Here is a 15,953-nt window from a genome sequence, read left to right on the forward strand (position 1 = left end):
GATGTACTCAAATACTGTATTACATTAAAAAAGCAAACTTATTGAACCGGCCGTGGGTGACTCATCACAAATTGTTAAAATCTAAATAAAGACATCAAACAGTGCTAGTACATTATGTACGCATACCTTTCTATGTTACTCAAAGACTATGTAAAAGTAAATGTTAAGGGGCTTATTGTCCGTCAGGTCTTAATTACCTATATTGGACCATGAATTGGTTTATACGATTCGAGTTGTACGCCCTCACGGCTTTTTGATGTTTGCGTGTTTAGGTGGTATCAGCCAAAACGTTGCTCTCGCGAAAGATGACATTATGCAGAAATGCTGCAGAAACAAACAGTTTTTCTCCAGCATTTCTGTTTTTCTGCAGAATAACTGAATAAAGTCATAATCCGCTAAGGATAGTTCACTCTGATGGGAAAGACAGTTGCGTCCCATTCTCTGCCAGAAAGAGGCTTATTTAGTGCAGACAGTGGGACCCTGTGAATTAGGAACCGATGTGAAAGCGGGTGTCTCGGACGGTCACACAAACATGCAAGTGACCTTGTCTTCTGGTTTCCCCTGTCCGAAGGTCAAGAGAGTGTCTGTGCTAAAATTGGCAGTACTCATCTGATTGCCTGGAATTGATGTGTGTGGGTGTGTGTGTGTGTGTTCCAGCCTCTGTGTGTGTGTGTGTGTGTGTGTGTGTGTTGGTGTGAGTGTGTGTGTGTGCGTGTGTGTGTATGAACACTCGGCTGCCCATGCACTATTTAAAAGAGAAGCAGTTATGTCTGGTGTTAGTACTTGTCTCGGTGGCTGAGCGCAGTTCACTATTGTCCAGCTCATGTTTTGATCTGACTGTATCACGTGTACTCAGACACCTAGCTCAGCAGCTGCATCGGTCATCGTGCCTTTTAACAGTTTATTTGCCGAAGGTCCATCGGATAAGAGAAGCCGCCGTGCAGAGAAAATACTGATACACATAAGATCTAGTGAAAACCCGTGAAACAAAATGGAACGTCTGTTGGTGTTCGCCTGTGTTGTTGTCACCGCTGTGGCTGTACCTATCACCTTTAAAGAATGTATCAGTACAGGTAAGGTGTGTGTGTGTGTGGCGTGCGTGCGCGCGAGCGCGTGTCTGTGTGTGTTTGTTTTAGGAAGACACAAGGTGATGTTTTGCTGAGTTATATTTTTTCATTATGTGATTTCTTGTTGAAATTGTAGTATGTAACCTTAGTAAGAATATACTAGTATTCATGCTTGGTAACGAATATTAACTGTCACTGGAGTAAAAACAAGTCGCGTAAGGCGAAAATACAACATTTAGTCAAGTAGCTGTCGAACTCACAGAATGAAACTGAACGCAACGCAACGCAGCAAGACCGTATACTCGTAGCATCGTCACTCCACCGCCCGTGGCAAAGGCAGTGCCAGTGGAATTGACAAGAAGAGCGGGGTAGTAGTTGCGCTGAGAAGGATAGCACGCTTTTCTGTACCTCTCTTCGTTTTAACTTTCTGAGCGTGTTTTTAATCCAAACATATCATATCTATATGTTTTTGGAATCAGGAACCGACAAGGAATAAGATGAAAGTGTTTTTAAATTGATTTCGAAAAAAAAAATTGATAATAATTTTTATATATTTAATTTTCAGAGCTTGTTGTTAATCCAAATATAACATATTTATATGTTTTTGGAATCAGCAAATGATGGAGAATAAGATGAACGTAAATTTGGATCGTTTTATAAATTGTTATTTTTTTTTACAATTTTCAGATTTTTAATGACCAAAGTCATTATCTAATTTTTAAGCCACCAAGCTGAAATGCAATACCGAAGTCCGGGCTTCGTCGAAGATTACTTGACCAAAATTTCAACTAATTTGGTTGAAAAATGAGGGCGTGACAGTGCCGCCTCAACTTTCACGAAAAGCCGGATATGACGTCATCAAAGACATTTATCAAAAAAATGAAAAAACCGTTCGGGGATATCAATCCCAGGAACTCTCATGTAAAATTTCATAAAGATCGGTCCTGTAGTTTGGTCTGAATCGCTCTACACGCACGCACACACACACACACACACCACGACCCTCGTTTCGATTCCCCCTCTATGTTAAAACATTTAGTCAAAACTTGACTAAATGTAAAAAGTAAAGGCTGCAAACACGTATACGGTTAAAATCACTATTACCAATGTCAAACTTTCTTGTCAGAAAACAACGACATAATAATGCCAGTCGAAAACATACCAGGGTGATGCCGTTCCATTGCCTGATTATGTCAATATATTATAGATGCCAAACTAGCAAGATTAAAAACAATCAGATTTTCTTTGTGAAAACGAGCAAATGTGGTCACAGAATCAGAGAATGCAAGTACTAGTGTTACCTGTTTCATGTGTCAACAGGGGGTGAGGGTCAGGTCAAATCAGTGGACATTTCCCCGTGCCCTGTCCAGCCATGCGTCTTCACAAAGAACGTGACCGCCACGGTCAAGGTCACATTCACTGCACGTGAGTCACAAATTAAGATCCTTCTTTGTCATTGGCATTATCATCATAATCATTCGTCTCTGGAATTTTTCTGATGAGAAAATCCAGTATTATATCATCATCTGCATAATGTAAGATCTATCCTTTCATCATTCTCAGTGTATTTGCTCAGTGTTGTGCATATTAAGAATAAGAATAAGAATACTTTATTACCTAAATTCAGGCGTGGTACATAACAATGATACAAACAGGACATTGTTTTTACATAAGACATATAGCACTATATAACAGGGCAGGTTATAAACACACCTCCCACATACCTTTCTGGCCATTCCTTGCATTGTGCTTACGCATTCAGTCACTGATGAACACACCCATGTCTCACTTACACATCGCACACATGTACATTCTTATACGCTCAACTTACCCATTCACACATGGACATTTGACCACGCTCCACTTACACATTCTTATACGCTCCACTTTCACACATGGGCATTCTTATATGCTCCACTTACACATTCCCACATGGGCATTCGACTACGCCCACTTACACATTCCCACACGGACATCTTTAAAGCACTGCACTTACATATTCTTGCACACCTACGCGTATAACGGACTATGGCTAAACATCATTGCAAAAAATCATAGCATACAATATATCACAGAAAAAATACGGACGTACATAAAACCAATACATACATGTACATTACTACTAATTGCACTGGCAGAAGAGGGGCTGAGTCCGGTATGTGGATGTGTTTACATGTTGCCAAGGGTGATGGATTTGGGGATGAAGCTGTTTTGCAGCCTGAGTGTCCTAGCTTTGTGCGTGCGAAGTCTACGGCCAGAGGGAAGGAGTTCATAGAGGTGGGCTAGGACATGGGACCTATCTGAAGCTATCCGCCTACTCTTTCTCACCACACGCTTTTCATACAGGGACTCCACACTTGCCTGCTGCCTGCCAATCACCTTGCTACTGACATTCACCATTCGCACCAAGACTAAATATATTCAGCTAAAGGTGTGTGTGTGTGTGTGTGTGTTTAGCGCAGGACTCTCTCAGCCTGAAGACACAGATCTACGGTATCATGTGTGTGTGTGTTTAGCGCAGGACTCTGGCAGCCTGAAGGCACAGATCTACGGTATCGTGTGTGTGTGTGTGTTTAGCGCAGGACTCTGGCAGCCTGAAGGCACAGATCTACGGTATCGTGTGTGTGTGTGTGTTTAGCGCAGGACTCTGGCAGCCTGAAGGCACAGATCTACGGTATCGTGTGTGTGTGTGTGTGTGTGTGTTTAGCGCAGGACTCTGGCAGCCTGAAGGTACAGATCTACGGTATCGTGTGTGTGTGTGTGTGTTTAGCGCAGGACTCTGGCAGCCTGAAGGCACAGATCTACGGTATCATGTGTGTGTGTGTTTAGCGCAGGACTCTCTCAGCCTGAAGGCACAGATCTACAGTATCATGTGTGTGTGTGTTTAGCGCAGGACTCTGGCAGCCTGAAGGCACAGATCTACGGTATCATCGAGGGCATCAAGGTGGGCTGGGCCATGCCGGACCCTGACGGCTGTCACTCAAACATCACGTGTCCCGTCACTGGCGGCAACGTCTACACCTACACCTCTACGCTTGGAGTGCCTAAAGGGGCACCAAAGGTGAGGCACCACGCCCACACACACACTCACACTCACACACACACACACACACACACACACACACACACACACACACACACACACACACACACACACACACACACACACACACCTAGACAGACAGACGGAAAATAAAACATGAAACAAGAGTTTTGTCTTTTGGGTAAACATGTATATTTTCATGTCTATTAAATGTTGTTGTTGTTTTTTTGGTGTGTTTTTGCCTTGTTGTTGTTGTGTGTGTTTTTTTCCCCAGTCTTTTGTGTGTGCGGTTTTTTTTGATTTTGTGTGTGTGTGTTTTTCTTGTTTTTTGTCGAATCAGTTTCCTTCAAATGGAAAAAGTGATCAGTCATACTGACGGGAATACAATTCTTGTCACAACATAGAGAAAACCAAAAATAAGATAGAGTATGCATTGTTCCCATGTAGAATGATGGCAGGTTTGGTTCTGTGTGTCACACTATGCATTGTACCCATGTAGAATGATGGCAGGTTTGGTTCTGTGTGTCACAGTATGCATTGTACCCATGTAGAATGATGGCAGGTTTGGTTCTGTGTGTCACACTATGCATTGTACCCATGTAGAATGATGGCAGGTTTGGTTCTGTGTGTCACACTATGCATTGTTCCCATGTAGAATGATGGCAGGTTTGGTTCTGTGTGTCACAGTATGCATTGTTCTCATGTAGAATGATGGCAGGTTTGGTTCTGTGTGTCACACTATGCATTGTACCCATGTAGAATGATGGCAGGTTTGGTTCTGTGTGTCACACTATGCATTGTTCCCATGTAGAATGATGGCAGGTTTGGTTCTGTGTGTCACAGTATGCATTGTTCCCATGTAGAATGATGGCAGGTTTGGTTCTGTGTGTCACACTATGCATTGTACCCATGTAGAATGATGGCAGGTTTGGTTCTGTGTGTCACACTATGCATTGTTCCCATGTAGAATGATGGCAGGTTTGGTTCTGTGTGTCACACTATGCATTGTACCCATGTAGAATGATGGCAGGTTTGGTTCTGTGTGTCACACTATGCATTGTTCCCATGTAGAATGATGGCAGGTTTGGTTCTGTGTGTCACACTATGCATTGTTCCCATGTAGAATGATGGCAGGTTTGGTTCTGTGTGTCACACTATGCATTGTACCCATGTAGAATGATGGCAGGTTTGGTTCTGTGTGTCACACTATGCATTGTACCCATGTAGAATGATGGCAGGTTTGGTTCTGTGTGTCACACTATGCATTGTACCCATGTAGAATGATGGCAGGTTTGGTTCTGTGTGTCACACTATGCATTGTTCCCATGTAGAATGATGGCAGGTTTGGTTCTGTGTGTCACACTATGCATTGTACCCATGTAGAATGATGGCAGGTTTGGTTCTGTGTGTCACAGTATGCATTGTACCCATGTAGAATGATGGCAGGTTTGGTTCTGTGTGTCACAGTATGCATTGTACCCATGTAGAATGATGGCAGGTTTGGTTCTGTGTGTCACAGTATGCATTGTACCCATGTAGAATGATGGCAGGTTTGGTTCTGTGTGTCACAGTATGCATTGTACCCATGTAGAATGATGGCAGGTTTGGTTCTGTGTGTCACAGTATGCATTGTTCTCATGTAGAATGATGGCAGGTTTGGTTCTGTGTGTCACACTATGCATTGTACCCATGTAGAATGATGGCAGGTTTGGTTCTGTGTGTCACACTATGCATTGTACCCATGTAGAATGATGGCAGGTTTGGTTCTGTGTGTCACACTATGCATTGTACCCATGTAGAATGATGGCAGGTTTGGTTCTGTGTGTCACACTATGCATTGTTCCCATGTAGAATGATGGCAGGTTTGGTTCTGTGTGTCACACTATGCATTGTTCCCATGTAGAATGATGGCAGGTTTGGTTCTGTGTGTCACACTATGCATTGTACCCATGTAGAATGATGGCAGGTTTGGTTCTGTGTGTCACACTATGCATTGTTCCCATGTAGAATGATGGCAGGTTTGGTTCTGTGTGTCACACTATGCATTGTACCCATGTAGAATGATGGCAGGTTTGGTTCTGTGTGTCACAGTATGCATTGTTCCCATGTAGAATGATGGCAGGTTTGGTTCTGTGTGTCACACTATGCATTGTTCCCATGTAGAATGATGGCAGGTTTGGTTCTGTGTGTCACAGTATGCATTGTACCCATGTAGAATGATGGCAGGTTTGGTTCTGTGTGTCACAGTATGCATTGTACCCATGTAGAATGATGGCAGGTTTGGTTCTGTGTGTCACACTATGCCATTGTACCCATGTAGAATGATGGCAGGTTTGGTTCTGTGTGTCACAGTATGCATTGTTCCCATGTAGAATGATGGCAGGTTTGGTTCTGTGTGTCACACTATGCATTGTACCCATGTAGAATGATGGCAGGTTTGGTTCTGTGTGTCACAGTATGCATTGTTCCCATGTAGAATGATGGCAGGTTTGGTTCTGTGTGTCACACTATGCATTGTACCCATGTAGAATGATGGCAGGTTTGGTTCTGTGTGTCACACTATGCATTGTTCCCATGTAGAATGATGGCAGGTTTGGTTCTGTGTGTCACAGTATGCATTGTTCCCATGTAGAATGATGGCAGGTTTGGTTCTGTGTGTCACACTATGCATTGTTCCCATGTAGAATGATGGCAGGTTTGGTTCTGTGTGTCACAGTATGCATTGTACCCATGTAGAATGATGGCAGGTTTGGTTCTGTGTGTCACACTATGCCATTGTTCCCATGTAGAATGATGGCAGGTTTGGTTCTGTGTGTCACAGTATGCCATTGTTCCCATGTAGAATGATGGCAGGTTTGGTTCTGTGTGTCACACTATGCATTGTTCCCATGTAGAATGATGGCAGGTTTGGTTCTGTGTGTCACAGTATGCATTGTACCCATGTAGAATGATGGCAGGTTTGGTTCTGTGTGTCACAGTATGCATTGTTCCCATGTAGAATGATGGCAGGTTTGGTTCTGTGTGTCACAGTATGCATTGTACCCATGTAGAATGATGGCAGGTTTGGTTCTGTGTGTCACACTATGCATTGTTCCCATGTAGAATGATGGCAGGTTTGGTTCTGTGTGTCACACTATGCATTGTACCCATGTAGAATGATGGCAGGTTTGGTTCTGTGTGTCACACTATGCATTGTTCCCATGTAGAATGATGGCAGGTTTGGTTCTGTGTGTCACACTATGCATTGTACCCATGTAGAATGATGGCAGGTTTGGTTCTGTGTGTCACACTATGCATTGTTCCCATGTAGAATGATGGCAGGTTTGGTTCTGTGTGTCACACTATGCATTGTACCCATGTAGAATGATGGCAGGTTTGGTTCTGTGTGTCACACTATGCATTGTACCCATGTAGAATGATGGCAGGTTTGGTTCTGTGTGTCACAGTATGCATTGTACCCATGTAGAATGATGGCAGGTTTGGTTCTGTGTGTCACACTATGCATTGTTCCCATGTAGAATGATGGCAGGTTTGGTTCTGTGTGTCACAGTATGCATTGTTCCCATGTAGAATGATGGCAGGTTTGGTTCTGTGTGTCACACTATGCATTGTACCCATGTAGAATGATGGCAGGTTTGGTTCTGTGTGTCACACTATGCATTGTACCCATGTAGAATGATGGCAGGTTTGGTTCTGTGTGTCACACTATGCATTGTACCCATGTAGAATGATGGCAGGTTTGGTTCTGTGTGTCACACTATGCATTGTACCCATGTAGAATGATGGCAGGTTTGGTTCTGTGTGTCACACTATGCATTGTACCCATGTAGAATGATGGCAGGTTTGGTTCTGTGTGTCACACTATGCATTGTACCCATGTAGAATGATGGCAGGTTTGGTTCTGTGTGTCACACTATGCATTGTTCCCATGTAGAATGATGGCAGGTTTGGTTCTGTGTGTCACACTATGCATTGTACCCATGTAGAATGATGGCAGGTTTGGTTCTGTGTGTCACACTATGCATTGTTCCCATGTAGAATGATGGCAGGTTTGGTTCTGTGTGTCACACTATGCATTGTACCCATGTAGAATGATGGCAGGTTTGGTTCTGTGTGTCACACTATGCATTGTTCCCATGTAGAATGATGGCAGGTTTGGTTCTGTGTGTCACAGTATGCATTGTACCCATGTAGAATGATGGCAGGTTTGGTTCTGTGTGTCACACTATGCATTGTACCCATGTAGAATGATGGCAGGTTTGGTTCTGTGTGTCACAGTATGCATTGTACCCATGTAGAATGATGGCAGGTTTGGTTCTGTGTGTCACACTATGCATTGTACCCATGTAGAATGATGGCAGGTTTGGTTCTGTGTGTCACACTATGCATTGTACCCATGTAGAATGATGGCAGGTTTGGTTCTGTGTGTCACACTATGCATTGTACCCATGTAGAATGATGGCAGGTTTGGTTCTGTGTGTCACACTATGCATTGTACCCATGTAGAATGATGGCAGGTTTGGTTCTGTGTGTCACACTATGCATTGTACCCATGTAGAATGATGGCAGGTTTGGTTCTGTGTGTCACACTATGCATTGTACCCATGTAGAATGATGGCAGGTTTGGTTCTGTGTGTCACAGTATGCATTGTACCCATGTAGAATGATGCAGGTTTGGTTCTGTGTGTCACACTATGCATTGTTCCCATGTAGAATGATGGCAGGTTTGGTTCTGTGTGTCACACTATGCATTGTACCCATGTAGAATGATGGCAGGTTTGGTTCTGTGTGTCACACTATGCATTGTACCCATGTAGAATGATGGCAGGTTTGGTTCTGTGTGTCACAGTATGCATTGTACCCATGTAGAATGATGCATGTTTGGTTCTGTGTGTCACACTATGCATTGTTCCCATGTAGAATGATGGCAGGTTTGGTTCTGTGTGTCACACTATGCATTGTACCCATGTAGAATGATGGCAGGTTTGGTTCTGTGTGTCACAGTATGCATTGTTCTCATGTAGAATGATGGCAGGTTTGGTTCTGTGTGTCACACTATGCATTGTTCCCATGTAGAATGATGGCAGGTTTGGTTCTGTGTGTCACACTATGCATTGTACCCATGTAGAATGATGGCAGGTTTGGTTCTGTGTGTCACACTATGCATTGTACCCATGTAGAATGATGGCAGGTTTGGTTCTGTGTGTCACACTATGCATTGTTCCCATGTAGAATGATGGCAGGTTTGGTTCTGTGTGTCACAGTATGCATTGTACCCATGTAGAATGATGGCAGGTTTGGTTCTGTGTGTCACACTATGCATTGTTCCCATGTAGAATGATGGCAGGTTTGGTTCTGTGTGTCACAGTATGCATTGTACCCATGTAGAATGATGGCAGGTTTGGTTCTGTGTGTCACACTATGCATTGTACCCATGTAGAATGATGGCAGGTTTGGTTCTGTGTGTCACAGTATGCATTGTACCCATGTAGAATGATGGCAGGTTTGGTTCTGTGTGTCACACTATGCATTGTACCCATGTAGAATGATGGCAGGTTTGGTTCTGTGTGTCACAGTATGCATTGTACCCATGTAGAATGATGGCAGGTTTGGTTCTGTGTGTCACACTATGCATTGTACCCATGTAGAATGATGGCAGGTTTGGTTCTGTGTGTCACACTATGCATTGTTCCCATGTAGAATGATGGCAGGTTTGGTTCTGTGTGTCACACTATGCCATTGTTCCCATGTAGAATGATGGCAGGTTTGGTTCTGTGTGTCACACTATGCATTGTACCCATGTAGAATGATGGCAGGTTTGGTTCTGTGTGTCACACTATGCATTGTACCCATGTAGAATGATGGCAGGTTTGGTTCTGTGTGTCACACTATGCCATTGTACCCATGTAGAATGATGGCAGGTTTGGTTCTGTGTGTCACAGTATGCATTGTTCCCATGTAGAATGATGGCAGGTTTGGTTCTGTGTGTCACAGTATGCCATTGTTCCCATGTAGAATGATGGCAGGTTTGGTTCTGTGTGTCACACTATGCATTGTTCCCATGTAGAATGATGGCAGGTTTGGTTCTGTGTGTCACACTATGCATTGTACCCATGTAGAATGATGGCAGGTTTGGTTCTGTGTGTCACACTATGCATTGTACCCATGTAGAATGATGGCAGGTTTGGTTCTGTGTGTCACACTATGCATTGTTCCCATGTAGAATGATGGCAGGTTTGGTTCTGTGTGTCACAGTATGTTTCTCCTTTGTGTTGACAGCTCCGCCTGGTGGTAGAGTGGTCACTGACAGGGTCCAAGGGAGAGAAGCAGTTCTGTTTTGACTTTCCCATGGAGATCTCTTGAACATCGAGTCATCTACATCACCCATTACGGGAGAAACGATGACAATCATAATGACGGCAGCAACGAATACGACGACCACCATGATAATGACAAGAGCGACAGTATTAGCTCAGTACTGATACCCTTTTCTCGATATTGCAAAGGCTTTAGAAAACAGACTGAATAGTATGGGGACTGGTTTACTGATGTCAGTATGTTTTAAAAGTGTGATGAATCACATACAATGAATGAATGTGGCACACTTCAGTCCAGAGAAAGCAAGTAGAAAGAGGTTTATTCTTGCACGATTATGTGCAGACAGTGCAAAGATTAATACTCATATTTCCCATCTGAAAGAAATGAGAAAACTGTGGGGGTTATTAGGGTTTTTCACCCTGTTTGTTTAAGCTGTTTTACTGGCACGTTTGATGGTGCAGTCTTTCTATGAAAATAAAAGTTAAACAGTTGTTATTATTGTTTTGTGAAAAAAAAAAATAACCACTTAACACTTTCCACACTCGGAATCCCATTGGTTTGGCAGGTGCTTTTTATATTTAGTCAAGTTTTGACTAAATATTTTAACATCGAGGGGGAATCGAAACGAGGGTCGTGGTGTATGTGCGTGTGTGTGTGTGTGTGTGTGTGTGTGTGTCTGTGTGTGTGTGTAGAGCGATTCAGACTAAACTACTGGACCGATCTTTATGAAATTTGACATGAGAGTTCCTGGGTATGAAATCCCCATACGTTTTTTTCATTTTTTTTTTATAAATGTCTTTGATGACGTCATATCCGGCTTTTCGTGAAAGTTGAGGCGGCACTGTCACGCCCTCATTTTTCAACCAAATTGGTTGAAATTTTGGTCAAGTAATCTTCGACGAAGCCCGGACTTCGGTATTGCATTTCAGCTTGGTGGCTTAAAAATTAATTAATGACTTTGGTCATTAAAAATCTGAAAATTGTAAAAAAAAAAAAAAAATTTATAAAACGATCCAAATTTACGTTTACCTTATTCTCCATCATTTGCTCATTCCAAAAACATATAAATATGTTATATTCGGATTAAAAACAAGCTCTGAAAATTAAATATATAAAAATTATTATCAAAATTAAATTGTCCAAATCAATTTAAAAACACTTTCATCTTATTCCTTGTCGGTTCCTGATTCCAAAAACATATAGATATGATATGTTTGGATTAAAAACACGCTCAGAAAGTTAAAACAAAGAGAGGTACAGAAAAGCGTGCTATCCTTCTTAGCCTAACTACTACCCCGCTCTTCTTGTCAATTTCACTGCCTTTGCCATGAGCGGTGGACTGACGATGCTACGAGTATACGGTCTTGCTGAAAAATGGCATTGCGTTCAGTTTCATTCTGTGAGTTCGACAGCTACTTGACTAAATATTGTATTTTCGCCTTACGCGACTTGTTTTCTTTGATGGGAGAGGAGGTTATTTCACAGCAATCTGGCACGGTGTTTTCCACAATTCTCTTTGAGCAACACACTATTTTGCATCTCAGTGCTTATGTTGTGTGCATGCAGGTGCCATGTGTATGCTGTGTAGTTGTGTTGAAGTACAGCTGTACACACCTGATGGTGTGTAAATGTCAATGTAAATGTCTTGATTGTTTGAGAGAGGAGATGAGTGCATGATTGTATAGATGATAGAATTGCCTTGTCAGTCACATGAATCAATAAATCGTACACTGGAACTTGCCTTTTCTTTCCTGGTAATATTTTTGTCTTGTGATTACGAATCCGGCGTGGAAAATGAACTGGGCATTCATTACAGAACTCATACACATACACACACAATCTCTCTGTGTCTCTGTCACTGTCCGTGTCTCTTTTGTACAATCTGTCTGTGTCGTCTCTCTCTCTCTCTCTTTCTCTCTGGCTTCTCTCTCTCTCTCACACACACACACACACACACACACACACACTTACTCACACACATACTCTGATTTCTCTCTCTCTTTCTAGTCTCTCTCTCTCTGAGTCTCTCTCTCTCTCATTTCTCTCTCTCTCTCTCTCTCAGGATTTCTCTCTCTCTCTCTCTCTCTCTCTCTCTCTCTCTCTCTCTCTCTCTCTCTCTCTCTCTCTCGCAGGATTTCTCTTTCTGTCACCCACACACCCACACACACAAAAGTCATGGTATTCGGAAGCTAAGGAGAGTGACGATGATAATAATAATGGCAACAGTAAGTTGTGTGTGTGTATGTGTGTGTGTGTGTGTGTGTGTGTGTGTGTGTGTGTAAGTCCTTCATTCATTCGATGTTCACTGCGATAATTTTACCTTTTATTTATTCATTTACCTACCTTTTTTTGCATATTGCATTACGATGAAAACAAGTTACTGAACTGCAATACAAAATTTAAACAAGTCGCGTAAGGCGAAATTACTACATTTAGTCAAGCTGTGGAACTCACAGAATGAAACTGAACGTAGTCCGCCGCTAGTGCAAAAGGCAGTGAAAGTGACGAGCCTGTTTGGTGCGGTAGCGGTTGCGCTGTGCTTCATAGCACGCTTTACTGTACCTCTCTTCGTTTTAACTTTCTGAGCGTGTTTTTAATCCAAACATATCATATCTATATGTTTTTTTCGAATCAGGAACCGACAAGGAATAAGATGAAATTATTTTTAAATCGATTTTGGACATTTAATTTTAATCATAATTTTTGTATTTTTAATTTTCAGAGCTTGTTTTTAATCCGAATATAACATATTTATATGTTTTTGGAATCAGAAAATGATGAAGAATAAGATAAACGTAGTTTTGGATCGTTTTATAAAAAAATAATTTTAATTACAATTTTCAGATTTTTAATGACCAAAGTCATTAATTAATTTTTAAGCCACCAAGCTGAAATGCAATACCGAAGTCCGGCCTTCGTCGAAGATTGCTTTACAAACATTTCAATCAATTTGATTAAAAAATGAGGGTGTGACAGTGCCGCCTCAACTTTTACAAAAAGCCGGACATGACGTCATCAAAGACATTTATTGAAAAAATGAAAAAAAATGTCTGGGGATATCATACCCAGGAACTTTCATGTCAAATTTCATAAAGATCGGTCCAGTAGTTTACTCTGAATCGCTCTACACACACACAGACGCACAGACACACACACAGACACACACACACACACACACATACACCATGACCCTCGTCTCGATTCCCCCCCTATGTTCTTTTTTTCTTTGATGGGAGAGGAGGTTATTTGACTAAATGTAAAAACGATTCAATGAATTTTTCGAGAGTAATAAATGTTTTTCTACGATTTTGTTTGCGGCCTGCTTTTTAAATGCAAAACATGGTCTAGGGGAAATAAGTTTGCCTAAAGTTTTTGGGGTGAGTTTTCTTTCGAGTAGGGCAGTTACTTCCCATGGACTAGTGAAGTTCACGCCGCTTTATTACGAGTACTAATAATGATTATGATAGAATATTTTTGAAAATGTGTCACAGTATTCAATAAACGTATTCTGCAAACATAGTCATTTCCATGTGTCTTTTTCTCTTCAATTTAATTTTGATTCTCTTCGTTCTGTTTATCCATGATAACACTTCCGTTCATGTTTTTTACTATCCTTGAACTTTCATTTTGAAGAGGCTTTGCTTTTTCAACCCAAGATAACAAAATCTGCAAGGCGTTGCAAAAGTGACGCATATCGGTCAAGGCAAGACCCGTTACCACAAGTGTCGTATTCAGAGAGAGCTAAACAAGATGAGCGGCGTGACAAAAAGCAAGAAGCTGGTGAACAGCGTGGAGCGATGTGTGGACGAGTGCCTTGCTGGGCTGGTGGCCACCAACCCAGGTTTACAGTTGTTGGAAGGACATCGCGTCGTGGTGCGGGCAGACGTCGCCTCTCTCGTCAACGCGGGTACCGTCACCATCATGTCTGGGGGAGGATCGGGTCATGAACCCGCGCATGCAGGTGAATAACACAAATGTAAAACTTCAAGAAACACTCTCGCAATCTGTCGTCTGGTACAGCGGTAGGTAATAGACGCGGTTATTTCCCTTAGACCGCAAACTTTGTCAAAATCATCAAAGTGCTTGAGTCAGCTGACTTTTCTTATTCTTTTCTCCTTTATTTTAGTTTCAGTAACACAATATTTTACTGTTTAGAAATCAATCTTGTTTCTCTCTCTTTTTTTCAACTTTTTGAAAGCTTTGTTGATTTTTTAAAGCCTATGTTATTTGTGAATTTGATTAAAATTAATTCCGTCAGATATATTGTACTACGTTGCAAGCCCCTGGAGCAAATTTTTGATTAGTGCTTTTGTGAGCAAGAAATTGACAAGTGGCTCTATCCCACCTCCCCCCTTTCCCCGTCGCGATATAACCTTCGTGGTTGAAAACGACGTTAAACACCAAATAAAGAAAGAAAGGCTTTTACACACAGTGCAAACACCCTTTCATTTAAACACTCACCGCTTGAGAACATCCTAGGTGCCCTCCGTAAAGAGCGAGCAATTTTCAAAGAATTTATTTTTGCGTGGTTTATCTTACCCCTGAGCCATCGTGAACCCGTGTGATCCAGTTTCCCTTTTTCACAATGTTGTCGTCAGTTTGTAATTCGCTTTGAGCTTATCTGCAATAGCACGTTATTATGTACCTCTGACTATGCACGAAACAAACGGCTGTGGTTCACAAGAACTCTAGCGATGGCTTTTGACTGTTCAGAGGAACTGGCGATAGGCGTAAACCAACGTCTGCTACGAGAACCACGACCTTGCGTGACCCTGCTTCCGGGCTTTTGTTTTTTCAAACTTTCAAAACTTCGAATTGTACTGATCTTGTCTTGATGAAAAAAGAATTCTTTTATGATTTAAGAATGTTTGTGTAACAAGCTGTCAATTTATTATTTAGATTTTAAAAGTTAGGTCTAGCGCCAAAACGCACCACGGTCCAATTGTGTGAGGAGACAATCGGCAAAATTAATTCTTTGAAAATTGCTCACTCTTTACGTAGGGCACCTAGGATGTTCCCGTTCGGTGAGCGTTCAAATGGAAGGGTGTTTGTACTGTGTGTAAAAGCCTGACAGTATCTGTGATGGTTTACGGGAGGCTTACTGTGCCTTTAAGCATGATCGTTTCAAGTTGACAGTGACATTTTAACACACACACACTGCACAGTTTCCTGCTGTGTGTCCTCGGAAGGGAAAGCTTGAAGACTATACATACTGAGAAATATTTTTTTTAAATTCTGAATAAGTGTAGTGTTGTCTGTTGATGTGCATTGTATCCCTGTGACAGGTTACATTGGTGAAGGCATGCTGAGTGGTGCAGTGGCCGGCGCTGTGTTCACCTCCCCCCACCTGGTGTAGTGTTGTCTGTTGATGTGCATTATATATACCTGTGACAGGTTACGTTGGTGAAGGCATGCTGAGTGCTGTGTTCACCTCCCCCCCACCTGGTGTAGTGTTGTCTGTTGATGTGCATTATATAAATACCTGTGACAGGTTACATTGGTGAAGGCATGCTGAGTGGTGCAGT

At 42.1% G+C, this 15,953-nt stretch overlaps 2 protein-coding genes across 2 annotated transcripts in view; both read left to right on the forward strand.

The window, feature by feature from the left end:
* Positions 1-773: 773 nt before the first annotated feature.
* LOC138952937 (NPC intracellular cholesterol transporter 2-like) lies at positions 774-11,003 on the forward strand. The gene is made up of 4 exons (XM_070324693.1): positions 774-1,073; positions 2,388-2,492; positions 3,956-4,128; positions 10,390-11,003. Exons 1-4 carry the CDS (start codon positions 992-994, stop codon positions 10,471-10,473), a joined length of 444 nt encoding a protein of 147 aa, XP_070180794.1. The 5' UTR covers positions 774-991; the 3' UTR covers positions 10,474-11,003.
* Positions 11,004-14,053: 3,050 nt separating this feature from the next.
* LOC138953552 (triokinase/FMN cyclase-like) overlaps positions 14,054-15,953 on the forward strand; it is a 26,144-nt gene continuing 24,244 nt past the window's right edge. The window contains exon 1 of the mRNA XM_070325396.1: positions 14,054-14,389. Within this exon, the coding sequence (XP_070181497.1) occupies positions 14,179-14,389 (211 nt within the window). The 5' untranslated portion in view covers positions 14,054-14,178. The remainder of the gene's footprint in view (positions 14,390-15,953) is intronic.

Source organism: Littorina saxatilis, linkage group LG17 (assembly GCF_037325665.1).
Source record: "Littorina saxatilis isolate snail1 linkage group LG17, US_GU_Lsax_2.0, whole genome shotgun sequence".
Classification (NCBI taxonomy): Eukaryota; Metazoa; Mollusca; class Gastropoda; order Littorinimorpha; family Littorinidae; genus Littorina; species Littorina saxatilis.

Coding starts and splice junctions, on each gene's coding strand:
- LOC138952937 (XM_070324693.1), top strand. CDS start 992: ATGGAACGTCTGTTGGTGTTCGCCTGTGTTGTTGTCACCGCTGTGGCT. Junction 2,493..3,955: donor CAAGGTCACATTCACTGCAC/GTGAGTCACAAA, acceptor GTGTGTGTTTAG/CGCAGGACTCTGGCAGCCTG. Junction 4,129..10,389: donor TGCCTAAAGGGGCACCAAAG/GTGAGGCACCAC, acceptor TTGTGTTGACAG/CTCCGCCTGGTGGTAGAGTG.